General features: G+C 39.7%; 1 protein-coding gene across 1 annotated transcript; it reads left to right on the top strand.

Moving 5' to 3' along the window:
• Positions 1-3,036: 3,036 nt before the first annotated feature.
• impg1b (interphotoreceptor matrix proteoglycan 1b) lies at positions 3,037-20,395 on the top strand. Its single transcript, XM_029258579.1, has 16 exons — positions 3,037-3,178; positions 3,642-3,808; positions 3,999-4,033; positions 5,023-5,029; positions 5,132-5,281; positions 6,037-6,095; positions 6,414-6,628; positions 7,335-7,538; positions 7,859-8,283; positions 8,746-8,835; positions 12,586-12,805; positions 13,692-13,902; positions 14,510-14,695; positions 14,814-14,997; positions 18,698-18,781; positions 20,309-20,395. Exons 1-16 carry the CDS (start codon positions 3,037-3,039, stop codon positions 20,393-20,395), a joined length of 2,466 nt encoding a protein of 821 aa, XP_029114412.1.
• Positions 20,396-20,661: the final 266 nt, after the last annotated feature.

Here is a 20,661-nt window from a genome sequence, read left to right as displayed (position 1 = left end):
ACTTGCATGGGAGGTTTGTTAGGCCAGTTTTTTGTATCTTTGTGGTTCTCTTCAATGTCTTAGACATTGGTCAATGGTGGTCAATGGGTATTGATCTGAATTATGGGATGTCTATTCTTGTTACTGTCTATTCTTGCAAGGCACCACCTTGGTGAGACTCTTCTTCCAAGAGTTCAGTCTCGGTACCTGCTCTGTGACCTAAGGTCACGGATGTCATTAGGTTGGAGATCTCATAGAACTTACGTAACAACTGGCTGGCCATAATTAAGAGATTTATAGTAATTAGCTCTCTTTGCTAAAGAGGAGGTTTCTTTTTAAGGAGCCGTTTTCATATTCTTATCTTCACTTGGCAGCCTCAGGTGATTACTGGGAACGAGCCCATAGTGAGCAGTGTCTAGACAGTCCTTTAGCGGCACACCTTAATTATGACCTGGCAATGCCTATATTGGGGTGGGATGGTTGTCCATAGGTGGCTGTGATTGGGTTCACAGCTTCATGAGCACCCTACCATGATGTGTGTCACATCCCCAATCCGTGTGCCCGACGACTGCACCTGCAGATGGTTCAGGAGGCAGGGTATAAAGAGGTTGCTTGAAAACACCTCTCCAACCTGAGAAGCTGCAGCTCATGACGATTGTGCCGAGACATTCTTCCTTGTTTGCCTTCCCGATCCCTTTGCCCTCCCTTCTCTGTGCTCCAGTATTTGGTTCAACTGGCTCTTTGACCCTTTGCTCTGTACCCACGATCATGGCTCTTGTGTCCTCTCCTGTCTGATGTTTGAAGATCGATCGACCCTTGCCTCTCCCTAACTACGTACTTTGTCTGCCCCTTGTTGGAAATAAAACACCCACACTTGAGTCCGTCAGCTGGATCATTGTGTTCCACTGTGACAATGTGTAAGCCCTTCAGAAAGGCCACAAGCTTTTAAAGAGCAATGGGTTGTGCCATTACAACAAGGTATGACTAAATGGTCAAGTGGATATTTGTTCCAGGTTGAATCCAATGTTTTGCAAGATCGAAGTAACAGTGACTGACTGTCGACTTTGTTTTCCAAATCCTGTACATACTGTTTAATAGGACTAGTACTGTTTAATAGAACCTCTGATGAGCCACAGTGTCCAACCCTAACTCCAAATCCAACGTCTGGGCTCCCATAACAAAGAACTTGTGTCAGAAGAAACAAATGTCTCTACCCATCAGGTCAACACAGTTTGCATCAAATAATTGGCGGAATGTTTTTTAAGCACTTAATAGAATTAGGGCTTTACTGAGCTAGTTGTTGTGAGCATTACAATGAATTAATCCCATCAAAGCCTTAGGCTGAAGGGATACAGATTACCTAATAAAATAATGTAGATCACCGTACTATAACCCATGTCCCTTGAGTAACCCATGTCCCAATTTAAATGAGACGGTAGATTGGAGAAAACATGTATAACATATGAACTGTCTCTGCAAGAGGAATTATGTTTAAAGCTTGATCAGTTTTTTTTAAAATTAAATTTTGTATACCAAAAGGCATTGCATTTTTCAGTTCCTTTTATAGTAATAGATGCAAAAAATACATAGCTGACAGTAATCTTCAGATTACTGAGAATTTAAATGCTGAAGAAGAATGTTTATCATTCATTCTGTTTTTCACAGCCTTCTTGGGTAATAACTGAAAGGTCTAAACCTACACCAGCTGCACTTGTGTCCAGATTTAGCTGTCCTCTCATACACCTGTGTTCACAGACACCTGAGGCCAATTATACCTGTGACCACATACATTAAGGTTTTACCACTTCTATTCCAGCTGTATACGAATTTCTCTTCATCTGGAGATCTGTCGCAAGTTCCCAGCGTTAACCCTGGTGACTCAATCACAACCGTAATGACATTGAATAACATGCTGGCACCACCGTGATATGATGCAATGAGTTTTCAACAGGACTTTGTGTCTTTTGTCTTTGTGCGGAACATTATCCCGCTATTTACGGAAGGCGTAAATTCAAGTGCTGTAGCAGTTTTTCAATTCAAAACCAAATCTCAATGAAATTTTTACAAGTTAGGTTCCGAAAACACGGCGTCATTGCTTTTTAGCAGTTTTAGTCTGATGCTGCGTAAAGCGTTTTGATTTTTAAAAATGCGATTATGACACCTCACCTTCTGAACGCAACTTTGTATGAAAACAGCCAGTAAAAATGAAAAGGCTGGGCGAGTCATATGCTAAGATGATAAGTACAAGTTCAACTGAATTCAAATTAATGAAGGGGATAAATAGAATTTGAAAGGGCGCTGCTCAGTGTGTGCCTATTCCTGGCTGTTTTGGCATACCACCAGTTGCCTTTCGTAATGAAAAATCGGATATTGTCTTGGGCGTCAGGTCCTCTAAAGTCCAAGGGCCAGTTTGTGCAATAGGGTGGTGAGAAATAAAAAAAGAGGGAATGGTAGCGCATGCTGGGGCACAGACATCCCCTGGGCTGTTGTGTATCTTCATTACATGAAGTGGAGAAGCAGCCAATTGCAGTCTTTTATCTGCTAGTTCTGGACTCTTGAGCCGCAGATCCATCCTGAGCTTGTCAGCTGGTTCCCACTGCAACACAATGCACTTTTATAAAACAGATTAAAAACGCACACAAGCGCGTACAGAGTATTATTTTGAGGAGGCATCCATAATTAGTCAAACATCTGTTCATAAGTACAGTATGACCCACTGCCAGCAGAGCTTTTTGCTGCTCTTTGATTTTCTGCCAAAACAGCATTTATTGATTTAGCTTGAGTAAAGTATTTTCACCAAAATAAGAAATTCAAAGAAAAATTGTACGTAAGAGTGCCAGTCACTACTACTACTACATATTTATAAGATTATGTTTCATGTTGTATTTAACATAACATTGTATTTACACCTAATGCATGTGTCACATCCAAAAACTCAAAAAGTTTCCTCTTTGAAATTTCTTTTTTTTTTTTTTTTTTGCAGGTATGAAGAGCCAAGAAGCTTTATCTGGAGTCAATTATATGCCCGTAACTGAATTTCCAAGAACGTCCAAACAGATGGTGAATGTCAAGACGACATTTGAATTAGGAAGACAGAGGACAAAGCGATCGGCCGTCTCCCACACAGGAGCTAAAGTCTGTCATGATGACAGTGTCAGCGAAACCCTCGCCAGCCACCAAGCTTATTTCAAACTAAGAGGTGAGGTGCCCCTCACAATTTTCCTTCTGCCTCTAGGACAACACGTAGGAAATGTGAGCTACTGGTGTTAATTAAGGCGTCGGAGGTAATGAGAAACTCTGTTTCATCCTCTGGCATCTTTTCTCTTCTAAATTCCCTTTGAGATCCGTGCAATACTTGCCTCTCATTTCCAGCAGTTAAGTGGTGACTTTTCCCGCTGAAACTGCTCATCCTGCTCAAAGGACTGATTCTAACAGACCTTTCATCTTTTGGTCTTTCGGAAACATACATGTGATGTCATGTTTATTCATTTATGAGACTTATTAAGGCATTATAGTTATGGTGGGAGAGCATCTGGCTACCTTTACGTGTTCTAAAATCTTTTATTGTGTGATAAATACTATTGCCTTTGAGGGTAACCCTGTGATTTCATGGTCAATACGTTGAGAAACATGTGTGTGTTCATACATGGATATACATTCAGTTTGCCAGGTGTCAGTATGGGAGGCCTTTCGCGTCTTCCTGGACCGCATCCCCAGCAGCATTGAATACGACAGCTGGGTCTCCACCTGTCAGCTGGAGTCACTGTGCATGATTGACCTGCTCAGGAACTTCTCAGCCTCCCAGGAGCACATGGACGTGGTCAGCAAGGTGGGTCCTAGAGTGGCATGTTCTCACACTCCTAGGAATGTCCCACTATGAATTGGCCCTTTTAATATTCAATATTAATACTATATGTGAAACACTCACATAAAGATAACAATCTGCATTTCATTTTTTGTTAATTAATCCTCTAATATGTTTTAATCAGATGTTTTATATTTTCCTTTTGTCTCCACAGAAACTTAGTGTGCTGGATGAATTTGAGGAGGAAAGGTAGGTGAACAGATGACCCCTCCTGTTTGCTGATCTTAACCTCGGCTTTTGGACTGATTTCCAAGAGGCATAATATTTCCACAAGGGTTTGTCACACAACTCGTGTGTAATATCCTTCATCGGGTTATGTCTATATTCAGCTGAGAAAAAACTCTCAGTCATAAGCGGACAGAAAAAGGGAAGTAGCCCTGGTGTTTCGAATTAACCAGCGGCCACTGGGAACATATGCAAAATGCACGATTAGGCTTCATAGAGATGAGTTACTGCAAAGTGGAGGAGGAAAATACAATTAGAGTTTAATTTAAATTATATGGGTTTTGGCTCGGTATGCATGATAGAATAATTTACCAGTATAAAGAGCGGTGGAGAAGTGAAATTAAGCTGTAAATGAAAAAATAAAGGCTTATGGAAAAAATGAGCAGGAAGAAGCAAACTTTAACAAGGGAAGAAAATTGCTAAATAAGTAACAGACAAAGAAATGCAATTTTAACCCCAAACTGGCTAAGCAGTTCGAAATTTTCAATTCTAATATTATTACTTAAGTGACAATAACTGAAAGAGACTTTTTTGAACAAATGATATTCTGGATAGAAAGCATTCACGGAAAGAACGATTTGCAAAAAATTCAAGTTATCATTTTGACGCTCCATTTTATTTGAAAATGAATTTTCTATCTTTATTACCAATCCTCTCCTCTCAGGTCAAATGAATTTGATCCACAAAAAGAAAACGATATTTCAGAAAATGGTGAGATTTCACTAATGCTGCTGCTTGTATTCCATATATTTGAGTTTTTAATTTAAAAATGACAGGAACAACATATTTTTACAAATAATTTTGTCTGTAATATTTATTTTGCAGAACATCCCAGTGTCAACGCATGCAATGTCGTCATTAGAAAAGAGGTGAGAGCTCTGCAATTATTTAGTTTTTTTAAGATAAAGGTGTGCTGGTCGGTGTGTCCTCCAGCCAGTGAATGTGTTTTCTAGCCAGTCGGTATGTTCTGCTGCCGATAAATCTGTTACTCATTCAGTGGGAATGTTCACCCAGCCGGTGAGCCCACATGTTTGACTTCAGTGAGAACTCTTTCCACCCCAGGAAACAAGCCTCTCCAACACTCTACCTGAACAAGCAGCAGAGCATGTGGTGGAGTTCAGTGTTACAGTTGTGGATCCAGGCTTCAGTGAGCTTCTGAACGACACCAGCAATCCGCACTACTATGACTTCACTCGTAGTCTGCACAAAAAGGCAAGAGCTTTCAAGTAGCACCATTAATAAAAGAGCAGCTTTTAAAATAAAGTAATTATTTCAAAGAATAAGTTAGCTTTTGGACTATCAGCCCTGAGGCCCTTTCAGGCCTTTTTTTCCACTGCACATCGTACTAAGCATGGTTGTGTATGCGACAAATAAAATTTGAATTTGAATTTGAATGGATGCTGAGAGGGGGCGCAATGGCACTACGGGCTTGGCTGGGTCCCGCTCTCTGGCGGGTCTGGGGTCCTGCTTAGGGTACCTTGCGATGGACTGGCATCCTGTCCTGGGTGTGTCCCTCCCCCTCTGGCCTTGAGCCCTGTGTTGCTGGGTTTGGCTCCAGTTTGCCGCAACCCTGCTTGGGACAAATGGTTTCAAACAGTGCGTGTCAAAGCTGAGGACTTCTGCTCCTTCCTCTTCATCACTTGTTCACCACAAAAATGTGTGAGTCTGTTGTTTGCCTCATACCTCCCATTCTGTGGTTGATATGCAGTTATGGCCAGACAGCTGTAAATATTCTCATGCTTATTGCCTGTCTTTGGAAAGGAAATTGTTGTAGTTTATCAGTTTAATAAGGTGAGCAACTGCTGATCTACTTATTTAATTCTTTCTGTGGCATGGGATTCTCAGTGAGCTTGGACTCCTTCTAAATATGCCTAGAAGTTAAAAGTCACGTAGGTCGATGCACACTAGGCAGATGCCAAAATGGAAAACAAAGCAAATTCATAAACTTCAGTTTTGTTCTTCCACAGATGCTGCATGTTTTTGATAAACTGCCAGGATTTAAAGAGTTCAGAATTTTAGGATTCAGGTGGGTACCCATAGGATCTTAGGATACCCTTAAATGGTATTACACGCAGGGACTTATATATTGTCAGAGATGTTTTGAAACCAACTGAAAAAAAAAAAGAATGCATGCTTTGCATCTGACATATCAACAAGCATATGCAGGGAGACACACTGTTCTGGTAGCTTAAGTCAACCAGATATTAGACCAAAACCAGACACTGGGGTAAAATCCTGAGCTTTATGGATATCTCCAAATAGTCCATACAGTTAATCATACAATGGGACATTTAACCTGTTGAGCCTTCACATTTTACTTTTCACACTTGCCACTTTATTTCAGAGCTGGAGGCGTTTCGGTCCGATATGCCGTGGTCTTTGAGACACTCACATTGGACACTGAAGAAGTTGGTGAAGGAAGTGCCGACGAAGATGAAGAAGGAGTAGGATCTGACAGCGGGAACACGGCATCCTCCAGTCTGAAGCAAATAGTCACCAAAGCCCTGACTGAAGAGAAGTCCCTCCCTGTGGATGTAGGCTCCATCTGCTTCGACCCTGGTTAGGCTAAACCTCATAGGGTCACTAAAGGTGTATCTTCTTTGACCATGGGTATAGATCTCACGTCAAAAATAAAGGGACACATATACAGCATTCATTTGTTGAAAAATAATGTTCAGTTTCTAGAATTGTCCAAGTTAATGTTCTACTGTTTTTACTGTTCCCCTTAAAGAGGGTGTGTTGGAATCAACTTCTACAGTTACCCCAAAAATGTCATATGAAGTAAGTCATTATCCTATCTAAAGTGCTGTAGAATTCAATAGTAGCTGAAATAGATATGGTTAAATAAATTTGTGATATTTGTTTTGAATTTATCAATTTTCCCAGCTGCCAATTCTCAACGAGCACAATGAAATGACGCTATCGACAGGAAGGCCAGCAACCATTTCAGAAGAACATCAAACCAAGATTTCGCTGACCTTGGTGGAAAATGGGAATGACCTGGAATCTCTTCTGGATGCAACCATGGTAAAAGAAGATGTGGACCAGAAAAATATTGAAATCATAAGCACATCTCTAACATATGACACCACACTGGTGCAGCCTGGAAGCATCAATAATGACCATAACCACAGACCTGCTCATAATGTTCTCCACCAAGACCACTCAACTTTTACCTCCTCAGATGGATGGCCAGATCTTAATGGAAACACTCCAGCGCCTGTAACTGACACTGACATTTTCCCAAGTTTGACTCCTTCTGTAGGGGCATTCACTGTTGATGATGATCCAGTAGCCTTGACCTCCGGGCTCCATCAGACTACATTAGCTCCTACAGTGTGGCCACCAGCCAACCTGATCATAGAGAAGCAGCTTGAGGGTAATGTGAACGAGAGTGTCCCACACAAACCAATGTCCCTCCAAGCTGAAGAAACCACAAGAGGAAATCTGACTCCACGTGCTACCACAGGTGAGAACTTTAACAAGTTGTACCTTGATTTTTAACCGAATTCTCTTTTCCTGAAAAAATATTACCATAATGACTGAAAATCACAGCTGGAGAAAATAAAATTATCATGTTCTAGAGTTCATCTGTTCTGTTGAGAAATCAAACATTTCATGTTACATATATTTACCTTCCAGCAAATTGCAAGTTTAAAAGGGTTTGAGTTTTAAAGCAATGGCACGATTGGCATAGATTTCCTGATGTTGTTAAAAATGCCAGAAGTACATTGTGCTTCAAGTCAGATTTGAAAACATCCAGTACACAAATCACTCTGAATCTTTTAGAACCCACTGCAGATCGTGTCACTTCCACCACGCAAACAGAGGTCTACCCTATGCCTTTGAAAGAACCAGTGGATGTCCCTGATGTCACCGAGTCCCCCCAACATGTAGAGGAAGTCACCTTGGGATCTTCTCCCACTGATGCACACAGACAGGAAGCTCACAAAGAGGGACCACCATCCCAAACTGTGGCCCCTCTGCCAAAGGATGCAGACACCATGGACTTCCAGAAAGGATACCCAGCAGAGACAGAACAAGTGGTGGAAAGTGAAGCATCCACACATGACCCACCACTGAATATGGCACGCCAAGGCAAGGAGTTAGTGGTATTCTTCAGCCTTAGGGTCACCAACTTAATGTTTTCCACCGACCTTTTCAACAAGAGCTCCCCTGAATACCGATCATTGGAGAACACATTCCTTGAGGTGGTACGTAAGAAAGTTCTTGGACTTTCCATTTGGGCTTTCCTTGGCCTCTTCTTCATTCTTTCTTAGCAGAAGGATCTTTTTTTCCAAAGTGTTTAAAAAGAACAGATATAATGTATTAAAAAAATGATATGAAACTATTATACAGAGGCAACCTAACATTTCCATTCCTAATTCAAAGTTCATAGCAAGCACTTATTTTTTTTATTAAATAAGGGCACAGGTTATGTTCTTTCATTAGGGGAGAGTTTATGCTGAATGCTTAGTTTTCTCAACATCAAAGATGGTGGTTTAAATAATTATATAATTCTGAATAAATTATTTTTATTTTTTTTTTATCTGTTGCTGGTGGAGCACTTTCTTTTGAAGGTGATCTTTTAGGTGTTTTGCGAAGTAAATGATTAATAATTAATTGTGGCAGGATTCCTCACTAAGGTGGGGGGGGTCACGTTCTGTCTCACTTAGACACAGATCTCTGACCCTAAAGACTCGTCGAACCCAGGAGCATCCAGTAAATCTGAGACTGGGAGACAGAGGACATTAGCATCAATCCCGGTACCTTTACATTAAACCTTAACTACTTAAAGCCAAAAAAGCAGCATGAAATTAATATGGTTTGAATACCATTGCAATGTTTCTTAAAAAATAACACATAAAAAGTTCCTTGATTTCCTGTGATTTCCCTGGCTTAAATTTACTGATAGCAGGCCACTGCAGTATGCTTTAGTCTAGACCTCAGTAAAATTAACTTTTTTGCTCTAAAGCATTCATTTATATAAAAGATTTTCTCTTTAACCCCCCTTTACAGTATCCATTAATCACTTTATCTTTTTAACATGACAGTTTTTTCTTTTTTACCCAACCACTAATTCCACTGAAGTCCACCTCTGTCCGCTATCCTTTTGTTACGCCCCTTTGTTGATTTGTATCTGAAAAAGGGTCAAAAGAGCTCAATTTTTATTCTACTGCACAGCTATTTTAAAAGCTGAACCAATTTCCAGCTTCCCTTATGTGGACATATTCTTCTTTCCCACAAGTCTTTACTTTTAGCAGTAGGTGTCTCTCTAGGGGGCAAAAGAGCAGAAAAAAACTTCTTTGCAGCTTTTATTATGTCTGCACTTTCACTTTGTTACTCTATGGTTTATAACTCCTGTAAGTGCATAATTGTACATTTCATTCAGGGTTATTGAAAAGGAATTGCTTAGAACTGCATGTTATAAAAATTTTCATCACAAAGACAAACAATATATAAAGTCATCTTAATACATGCTCGCCTATAAATCAGAGGCCTTTATGTACCATAGTGGTCAGAGCCGTTATCTTGCAACAACTGGGTTTCAAATCCCCACTTCTGCACTAGTAACTTACTCTGAACTGACACAGTAAAATAACCCGGCTATATAAATCAGTAAATAAGTAGCTTAGTATATAAACTCAACAATATAAATTTTCTTGGGGAAGGACATCAGCAAAATGAATAAATAATAACAATAAGCATGCGCAGGCATACTATCAATATAGCTTTTAAGAAATAAAAGAAAAATAGAATAACATCACGGCATGAGCACCTGAGATGAGCCGAAAGGAGAGCAATGCAGGAGTTTTCTATACTTAAACTATAACTATAATCACTATATGGTTTAAAACATGTTTGAACAAACTAACCTGTTTACTTTGGCTCCTATGATCTCACTGTGCAGACAGAGAGAGGTGCTGCTGGTCATGTGGTGTGGAAGTTTACAGTAATGACTGAAGTGTACTGTACTTCAGTGCAGATTGGGAATGAGTAAGAGGCTTTATGTAATGCTGGATAAATGCACTTTGCATGAACACTTGTAATTGTACAAATCCACTTATTTCTCCGCATCTGTGGTATGCAGGTGCTGCCCTTCACAATGTGTATGTGTGCGTGTGTGGGAGTGTGTGTGCGCGTTTGTGTGTGTGCGTGCTTGGGTTGTTTCAAATATACCATGCATACAGAAACAGCCATAAACATGCAACGCCACTCAATATTTTATGCAGAATTGATTTCATGCCAGGAGAAAATATACGTTTTGTCTAGCAGGCGAATCTTGATGCATTTGCAGTGCGTGATTTTTTTTCTCTGCGCAACGCTTTTAGCACAACGGCATGCTTTAATCTGAACAACAAAAAGTATCTCCTGCAGTTATGATTTACACCATGGAAATAATCAAATTAAGAGGTGACTTAAATAAGAAACAAGTCATTCTACAGTTTGTTATCACCGTCCACATCAAGTACAAATACAGTGTTCAGGGAATTGTATTAGCAATCACAGATCCATATATGCCAGCGGAAAGTACCTGGACAACTTCAATATATCTGTAAATTTATTTATGGGTGATAACAAATGGATAAAGTGCAAAATCACTAAAACTTCTGGTTAGAATGTCCACTGTGCAGCCAAAGGAATATGATCCCCTTGAGCAAGTATTCCTTGTCAACTATATATTAAGCCAGCTAATTTCGCACTTTTTGATAGGAAAAATGTCTAAGCATGTAGCAGTAATTATGAAAAGCAGTGGTGGCCTATACACTTGGCAAGACAGAAATAGTTCAGCATCTCAGAGAGAAAACTGGTTCATTTTTGACATGCAGGGAGAATGAAAGAAGCATAAGGGTAAATAAAGATTAAAAAAAGCATAAGGGTAAATTATTCACTCGAAACAGTCAGTGTTCTTGTTCTTCTTAAGGCTCTAAATTTTACAAGAACGTCCTGCCTCGTGGATTGGCTCCTGTAGCAGCGTAGACATATTAAATGGTTAAAATGGCTTTTTAGAGACAATAACAATGGCTCTGTAAAGGCACCGAGAAAAAGTCTGCAGAGACATAGAGCGGCTTTTAAAGAAATTTGACTACGTAGCACTCATTTTCCAGTTTATGTTGGTGCCATGTAGGCGGACAATTTGTCTTCTGAGCTCAGTGAGCGGAATACATTTTGTGATATTAAATGCAATAAGGTTTGTTTATTCAACAAATCTGAAAGCACGGAACGCAGCTCTTCAGCCTTACTTGTGGAACCGACCAGAATTTTGAAGCGGTTTTAATGCGGATTTACCCTTTCATAACTGGGAAGAGTTCAGGCCGAAGACTCGGAACATTCTGAATGAACAAGACTGTCTGGGTGTCAAAATCCTGCAAACAATACCAGCATTAATGCTACGGACACCTGTCAAAAAAGTCCTACAAAATATAAATATATGTGTATTTATTATTGGGGGGGCTCATGGGTTATATTTGCAGGAGCAACATAATAAAACAGGGCCAGTTACGCTCCAAAATCCCTGTTTAAACGAATAGTGAAAACACCACAGCGAAGGGTGGAGGACACATAAAGACTGGCAGATATAGGGCATGCTTTATTGAACAATCAGGATTTTTTTAAAAGGTAATTTTTACAATATAGTAAATATTCGCAAGTTTTAAGACTTATAGCAAGGTCAAAAACAGGAGTAAAGTCTTAAAGAAACAACTAGGATTGCATTTTCTTTCTCGTTTGTAAGCGCCGACTCGATGACACTGCAAGTTGTAAATGTTCATTAGAATAAAGCCTCTCCCATATCCTTTACTAGCAAACCAAGCAGAGACAATTCCGAAAGAGGCCTGACATAAAAGGAACGGTGCAGGAAATGAAAAGTTGGACACGTTTCGTATGTTCCGCTGTCCGCCTCGGTTTCTGTAAGTCGGAAGGTATTTGGCGAGGGTTAATTACTTTGTTGATCGGGTCATCTGAGCGAGGTTGACAGGAGAAATAATGAGATCAGGCACCATGCCTAATACTGTTTATCTATTGAGCCATCAAATCGTGGTGATCTTCCTTATCCCCGTTCAACCTTCTCCAAACTCTTAAATCCTTCTCTAATACATTATGAGCAAATTTACAACTAGCCGCTACCCTTTTGTTTTCTAATCCTCTCCATACTAAGCAAGTATTTCTGCATAAGTCTGTCTAAATTATTCCTTATATTTATTTAAATGATGACTAGTATGTATCCTTTAGCAAATAGCTCTGAGGTAAGTGGTTTTTTCTCTGTTAGACACACTTTTAATAGAAGCAGGAATTTCATGCAATATGTTTTGCACTGAAATGCAAAGTCAAGCTTTCAGCATGAGAATAATAAATAGCTTATGCATACTGAAAACTTACCAGCAGCTGCAAATACCTGTGAAAAGCGTAAGCAGATTTTGGCAGTGAAGAAATGTGAGAAATGAGGCAGTTTTTCTGTGCAGGATAGGAATCTGCTGGGAGAATAACATTTTTGTTGTGTATTCCCTTCCACCCAGCTTCTCCCATATCTGCAGTCTAATTTGTCCGGGTTTAAAGAATTAGAGATTCTCAACTTCAGGAACGGCAGCGTTATAGTAAACAGCAAGATGAAGTTTGCCGAGTCGTTGCCATACAACGTCACCAAGGCGGTTCACTGTGTCCTCCAAGACTTCTGCAATGCCGCTTCCAAACGGCTTGACATCGAGATTGACAGTCGATCCCTGGACATTGAGACTGGTAAGAGTGCCAGACCTTATGAATATGTTGCCTGTTTCGAAAGGAACATGAAGGAATGAGTCATTCTGGCACGGAGAGGGAAAAACGGCATGCTGGCTCCTCAGCTTCCTTGATAGGAGTCTGTTCTTTATTTAATTTGTTTGCAACTATGAAGTAACGTACACTTAATTTACGATCAATAAAAAGTTAAAAACAGAAGGCTTATTTGCTGGTTAGGTTCTATTAAAATCTCTTGGAACTCTAGTAAACTAAAAACGCTTTTCAAGACTAATATTTTTTTTAACTTTGAGCTACTTTAAAGTTAAAACTGCCTTAGGGTGACTGGAAAATGTGAAAAAAAAAAAATAGTGCCTCCACAAATGCACATTCAATCCCAACTATTGACTGATCGGTGCAACATGCCGAACACTTTACTATTGGTCTATTGGTGAAGAAAAACAGATAGTTTGCTCCAAAAAAAAAAAAAAAATTGGAACCGAGCAAGCAAGAAACCTCCAATAAAAATACGATAAATCAATCAGGAAAGTGTTTGCATCTTTAAAAATTTATAACACAATAGACCAGTATATTTATAGTCCCACCAATGTGGAAAAACAGAGAAACAGGGTCCAACAGTTTAACAAAACAGGCACAGCTCCTATACTATACTAGTTAAAAGGACCTGGCTTTTCTATGTAACACAGAACAAGGTTAAAGCTATTTTTTTAACTAACGCTCAGGTAACACAGATTGCCTAATTAAAGTCAGTCACGTGCTCTTTGCATTCCTGGCAGGCCCATACAGACAAGCTTTGTGGGGTGATTGAGACGTGGAGGCAGATGGACAATAGAGAGGCGGACGGAATTTCACAAACGCTAATGTGTCGTCTCTGTTGCCGGCCCTGCAGCCGACCAGGCGGACCCCTGCAGGTTCACGGCCTGCAACGAGTTCTCCCGCTGCGTGGTTAACAGATGGACCCAGGAGCCCGAGTGCCTGTGCAACCCGGGCTACAGCTCGGTGAACGGCCAGCCCTGTCAGAGCGTCTGCGCCCTGGAGCCGGGCTACTGCCTCAACGGGGGGCAGTGTGAGATAGTCCCGGGTCATGGCGCTGCGTGCAGGTAGCGATGTTCTAACCAGCTGAGCTACATGGTCACAATCAGCTACCTTCATTAAGAATAAACTATATAGATGCATTTATTCACTTAACAGACACTTTTTTCCAAAGCAACTTACAATTATTTACACAGCTGGGTAATTTTACTGGAACAATTTAGGATAAGTACTGTACTTTGCTGAAGGGCACTACAGCCAGAGGTCAGGAATCAAACCTGCAACCTTTGAATCCAAAGGCAGTGACTCTAACCACTACACTACCAACTGGATATATACTGTTTATAGAAGTTTTAAAAATTAAAATTTAAAAAAAAAAATCTTGTGTTTTCTTAAATTTAAAAATATAATATTTTGTGCTTAACTAAAGTTTACGTATTGTGAACAATTCAAATGCAGTCTAACTATTTACAATTTATTAATGATGATGATGGAGTTCAAGTTTTATTTGTCACATACACAACCACACTTTGTATGGCGTGCAGTGAAATGCTTTTCCAACTGTCTGCAAGACAGACTGATGATAATAATAATAATAATATTTAAATGTTTTTCATTTGTCTTAAACATGAGTAATTTATTAACTGTCTTTCTGCCTTTTTTTTTCTTTTTTAGGTGTCCTGTAGGGAAGTACTGGCACTTTCATGGAGAGCGCTGCACAGAACTGGTGTCTGTGCCTGTAGACCCATTCCTATTTGTGATTTGCTTTGTGGGGTTCCTCCTCTTCGTTCTGGCCGTGATAGGCCTCTTGCTTCTAATTAATAGGAAATGTATACGGACGAGAAAAACTGTGACACTGGTGTAAGTGTGCATTTTGTTCTCCATAATACTGTTTCTTGAAGGTATCTTTACAGGACAGCCAATATTTCAGAGATTCTACACTCATTTTTCCTAAATGTATATGTCTTCTGTATTATAGGCACTCGCGCAGTCCTTTTTCCTTTGGGAACACTATGAGAGTAAACCCGGTTTTTGAAAGTGACGATAGCACATTGACTCGTGTCTCCAGCCTGAACTGCACTTCGAGTTCCGGAACCAGCTCCTCCCGGTTCTCTGAGCACGACACATTGGACTCCATTGAAAACATGCACCTTAGTATCGAAGTAAGTGGCGCTCATCGAATCTTCGCTCACCAACTTACATCAGCTGTGGTAATTTTCTCTTGGTGCTAATCACAGGGCATGTGACTGACCTAAAATGATTTAAAATGTGCAGAGTAGTGCTGAGGTGAACAACACTCAAGTCCACAATTTACGAGACCTTTGGCAACCTTCACTCTTTGTATTCTTTTGTAGTAATACCTTAGACTCACGTGACCAAATCCTCACTTAAACACTGCATTTAAGCACATGTTGAAAAAGTAATCCATATTAAGTCATACATATTAATTTAACATTTAATGCCACAACACATTTCCATTAATGCCATTATTTTTAATACTTATTTTTTAAATGTAGACCCCACCAAAGTGAATGAAAGTAAAGTCAGATTCGTTGCTGATTCACAACTGTAAAACAGCAAATGCAACAGAAATGCTCGATAATGCTTTTGAGCGGGGGGTGCGGTGGCGCAGTGGGTTGGACCACAGTCCTACTCTCCGGTGGGTCTGGGGTTCGAGTCCTGTTTGGGGTGCCTTGCAGCGGACTGGCGTCCCGTCCTGGGTGTGTCCCCTCCCCCTCCGGCCTTACGCCCTGTGTTACCGGGTAGGCTCTGGTTCCCCGCGACCCCGTATGGGACAAGCGGTTCAGAAAATGTGTGTGTGTGTTTTTGAGTGCACATGTAAACCGTATTGTGAATATAAACAAGGTAAAATCTGTTTTTGAACCAGAAGCATACTGTACAATTGGTCCCGGACTTATGAACTTAAATGGGACCCAGTTTGTTCTTTTTTACTCAGTGTTCCTAAGCTGAGTGTGACATAAAGCGGAGCAGAAGGTCTTCATTAAGAGCAACATGGTTGCACAGCGCCTGGGTGGTGCAAGAGGACATGGGTTCGATATCCTCGCTCAGTCTGTGTGGCGTTTGCATTTCTCCGGGTGCTTTTGTTGCCTCCCACAGTACAAAACCATACTGTTCAGATTCCCCCATAGTGTGCGAGTGACAGAAAGAGTGTGTTCCACTCATGTATGGATGAGTGACTCATTGTAAGCAGTGTATCTAGTAGTGTAAGTCACCACGGTGAATAAGGTGGGCTGATAACACTACAAAGAGTTCATTGGAAGTTGCTTTGGAGACAGTCTGCTAAATAAATATATACAGCTGCTTTTGGAAGGTGTGTTGGTTAAAAAAAGGTAGCATGGGACAATTGGAATTCTGCAACCATCCCCTCATGACCTATATTCCAAGAATTGTGTATTTGTATCCGTCAGTTGGTTAAATGCACTTTTGTTTACTTCGAGTTGTACATTGGCTGGGGGTGCGGTGGCGCAGTGGGTTGGACTGGGTCCTGCTCTCTGGTGGGTCTGGGGTTTGAGTCCTGCTTGAGGTGCCTTGTGATGGACTGGTATCCCGTCCCGGGTGTGTCCCCTCCCCCTCCGGCCTTACGCCCCGTGTTGCCGGGTAGGCTCCGGTTCCCCGCAACCCTGTATGGGACAAGCGGTTCTGAAAATGTGTGTGTGTGTGTGTGTAGGTGTGTGTGTGTGCATTGACTTGGAGAAATAACATAATAAACAAATGTTAATGTCAACAACCCAGACAGCTCTGCAGATTGCTTCTCTGTCACATGCAGTGGACTGAGGACAGCAAGGGGACAGAGAGTTGCTCCCTGTGGTGAGCTGGGATGGCTTGTGCACATGCCTTGTCATTTGGAGTCTCCTGACAGGAACATTTATGACATGGTTAAAATAAGAAACCCTAATGAAGACCCCTGCCCAGAGCAAGATCACCTGAACACATCGATCACCCAAGATTCAGTAATATTTAATATGAAATAAGAAATTCAAAAAAGAAAAACATCACCCAACTAGTATGTCGTTTACCTTGAAGCATACGCAACGAGTGCACGTCAACTTGGAGCCAGAGGTACTACATGAAGGTGCAGAAAGATGACAGAGGGTCGTCTAAAGCTTGTTCATTTTCTGTTTGCTTCTTTTACACCTTCACTCTTCGGAAAAGCTTAAGGCAACACGTACTATTTGCGATTTCCACCTGTGGGTGCGCCGGTTGACGCATCAGAACCAAGTTAAACTGATATGTTAGCACTCTTTACGAAAAAATAAATACCACTCAAAAATGGTTAGCAAGACGACTTGATGGAAGGGGGAGGGAAGAGATAAAACATAACCCATATTGTCTATGATATCTTTCTTTCTAAGTATTTTATATATATATTCTTTTTAAATATAAGCAGTCATCCCCGAGATACACTCATTTGGACTGGAGAATTGGACTTTACAGGGCTTTGCATTTGATACCCCTACTTCAACTTATGAGTCATTTCTTTGCATTTATAAGACTGAATTTGGATTTCCTGTGACTCCTGACAGATGCACAGTGCAAGACCAGAGCCAGCATTTGGTCTTTTTCTCATAGTTTGGCTTGTCTTGCACTAAGTTCTCAATGTTGAACAACCCTTGTCTGCTATTTTCACCTGTTAAAATCTTGGTAATCATGACCCCTAATCATTCGAATACATTCACATAGTTTTCATCAATTTCTGTTGTCTTTAATATTCTGTTATTTCCGCTGAAGGCTTAGTTAATATATGGATAAGCATCGAGTGTGATATGTATGTATGTTTTTGTTTGTGAGTGCATGAATGTACCATGTGTATTAGCAATAAAGGTTGAAAAGGCACCTGTAGACTTTTACAGAATAATTAACGAAGGAAAACGGCCTTCTTAGTTGTGTTATGATAACTAATGTTGAGTATTGAAGTAATTGTGTCCATTTTCATGTGATTTTTTGATATTTTAGCATAAACGGGTGTCAGTTTTGGTGCTTAGGAAAACATTAAAATGTCTACCACTGAATACAAGAATAATAATAATTTAGAATTTTTTCACAAAGTGTCTTTCTGGAACAAATTACCTTCATGAGGTGGTGGAAGTATTGAGATTGTTGGTTTTTTGTTATGGAGGTCTTTATTGTGAGGTAGAGAGAAGAAAATCTGGTGAATATAAGTTGCAACAGTCTGAGGAGCGCTTGAGTTTCTTGGAGGAGTTGGGTCTTGTTTATTGTTTAAAGACTTGTTGGTAAGATAATTTCTGGAGGCTACCATTGATTATTTACTAGTGTTTTGGGGGTGTCTGGGTTTTACCTTGTGTGCCCATTCTTTTCCCCAGTGTCAGGATTTCTCTTGTACTGCTGTAACTGATTCCACACCTCCACTAGATGCAGACTTATCACAGTGTAAATAGCCCAATAAAACCTAAAGAATCCACACAGACTTACTGTACCAGTTTTTCTTCAGTCAGACCTGTCATAATCAAAAAGAGATAAATGTTATCAGTAACCAATTTCACAGCACAAAAACAGTTAAGACTGTAAAATTTTGTAAAATTTTTGTTTTAGTGCAAACGAGATTGTTATTTTTGGTGTAATAGGCAGTATATGTGCTATTATGTATTAAGAAACAACAGATTAGAACTGGGTCATAACAATACAGACCTACAGTATACAGCATGTAGTACCGAGAAATTGCAAATACATAAGGATACATAAAACAATACAAGGGAAAAAGATTACGATATTTAACAGGGTGGTCGTATAGCAGTAAGAAGATCCAAAAATTCATTGAAATTATGATGCAGTTTAAATGTTAACATTTCTACGTATAAGATATATTTGTCCACCGTTCTGTAGATACCGAGACAGCTGTACACTACGAGGCCGGACAAGTTAGTTTCAGAAATGGTGGATTTCCATCACTGTATACCGTTCCCCGAGGTAAGGATGCATTCCATAGCTCATCCGATTCATCATCAGTGCCCTTAAATGCATCACTTTTTATTGTTCTTTCTATTCATGGAGCCTAGTTCGCATGAGTGGTTCATTAATTAATTAATCCGTGTTTTTTAAAGACACATTTTACTATGGCAGGTCGCTCATGTTGCTGAAGCTCAAGTGCATCAAAGTGGGTCATTTAATTTCTGACAGATTATTTCACTGAATCAAATAGATAAATCACTGCCTGGAGCTTGATTCTTCAAAGGGGATAAGAGATTCATGAGAGATGCATCAAAGATTTATTTTGAAATGTTGTCTTCCATATTATTTTTTAACATTGAAAAAATAAGAAAAATAACAAAACAGGGCCTTGGTATTATTAATGCTATTTATTTTCTCCAAAGAACAAAATAAATATTAAAGAAGTTTTTTTTCTTTCTTTTTTACATTTGTTCGTGGAAGTATTTATTACCATATGCTAGCTGAAAATTTGTAAGGATGCTAAAAAATGAGATGAAAGCAAGTGAACTTCTTTTAAAGCCAAGTGCCCCCAGTCTACTGTTAATTAGTTCTAAAAGTCTGAAAAACTGTGATTGAAACATCCTTAAATTTGTTTTCAAACAGCATTGATGATTTCATCCAGAAACTGGGGGATGACTTTTTTTCTTAATTTTTTTTAACCTTTAGAAAAGTTTAAGATAAGACTTCAGAAAATAATTATGTTTAATATGGCATACAAAGGATGAATGGGTTGCGGTTTCATAATGTGTTTCTTAAGAATGACTAACTGCGCTGATAGAAACTTTTTTTCAAACCATACATTAGTTTATGAATACTTGTTCCAATGACATGCCTCATTACAGTAAAGTATGAATAATGTGTAAATATGCATGTTGTATTAAATTATTTATAGGTATGAAGTTTCTTGGTTGACTATACAGAAGGAGGTAATGTAACAGCAGAATCTTATGTGAAGCTTCTAATCCAAATCAGTAGAGTGAATGAATAATATTGTGATTTTAATAAGTGACAAACTTTTAATGAATGCAACATAATGATGACATTTCTTGTACAGCTCTAACATGCAGCTAAAAGTCAAAATTTACTGTAATTACATAATAAGGCTTTGACCTCCTTACGCTAATAAAAACCATTTAATGACCATATTTCAAATCATTTTGAGAAAAAATGTTTTTGAAATGTGGTCATAGAAAAAGTATACTCTCAAGGACTACAGCTGAAACATTTGGACTGTAGAATATAATTATTTCCCAGCATCTTAGTATAGCACTGTAACAAAAAGGATTTAAAAAATTACTATTAAACACAAATTAATTTTGTTGCTGACTGATAATTGTTCCAATATACCGTATATAACAAACTGTGGGTCTTCCAGAACGCAGCATCTCTTATAGCTTATTCCAAAATAGCAACCTTGAAAACAGCATTAACATTTCCTTAATCCATGCTTGATGTTTGTGAAACTGGAAATAATGGCTTCCTTGTGTCTTTTTGTATTCCATTTAGAAGTGGAGATTGTCTAAGGAATACAGGACGTCATGTTGCCTACTGAGGACAGGGGACAACGAATGCTTGGAGGTCACCGTTTTATGATGGGATGCCGAGGAAGCCGGCGCCTTGCCTTCGACCGCCCTCGCTCAAACTCACCTGCACCTCAGCTCTGAAGGTTATTTTCCCATCTTCAGGACCCAGTTGTCACTGGGATTACAAAGCCATCAACCAGGCGGTGGAACAGCGCTCCACAGGCTCAAGGGACTACCATTAGCGCAGCTGAAGACTATGGATATGTCCTCCACGATATGGCCTTGTCAAAGGTCCATTCTTCCCTCACAATGAGGTATTTATTTACACAACGATAC

Source organism: Scleropages formosus, chromosome 15 (genome assembly GCF_900964775.1).
Source record: "Scleropages formosus chromosome 15, fSclFor1.1, whole genome shotgun sequence".
Classification (NCBI taxonomy): Eukaryota; Metazoa; Chordata; class Actinopteri; order Osteoglossiformes; family Osteoglossidae; genus Scleropages; species Scleropages formosus.
The sequence above is the reverse complement of the archived record's forward strand: the minus strand, read 5'-3'. Positions and strand labels throughout refer to the sequence as shown.

What these genes read in the sequence shown, in the direction of transcription:
- impg1b (XM_029258579.1), top strand. Translation starts at nt 3,037, where the DNA reads ATGGTGAATGTCAAGACGACATTTGAATTAGGAAGACAGAGGACAAAG. An exon ending in CTCCATCTGCTTCGACCCTG is followed by an intron (nt 6,629 to 7,334) that starts GTTAGGCTAAAC and finishes CTCCTTCTGTAG; the next exon opens with GGGCATTCACTGTTGATGAT. An exon ending in GGACATTAGCATCAATCCCG is followed by an intron (nt 8,836 to 12,585) that starts GTACCTTTACAT and finishes CCTTCCACCCAG; the next exon opens with CTTCTCCCATATCTGCAGTC.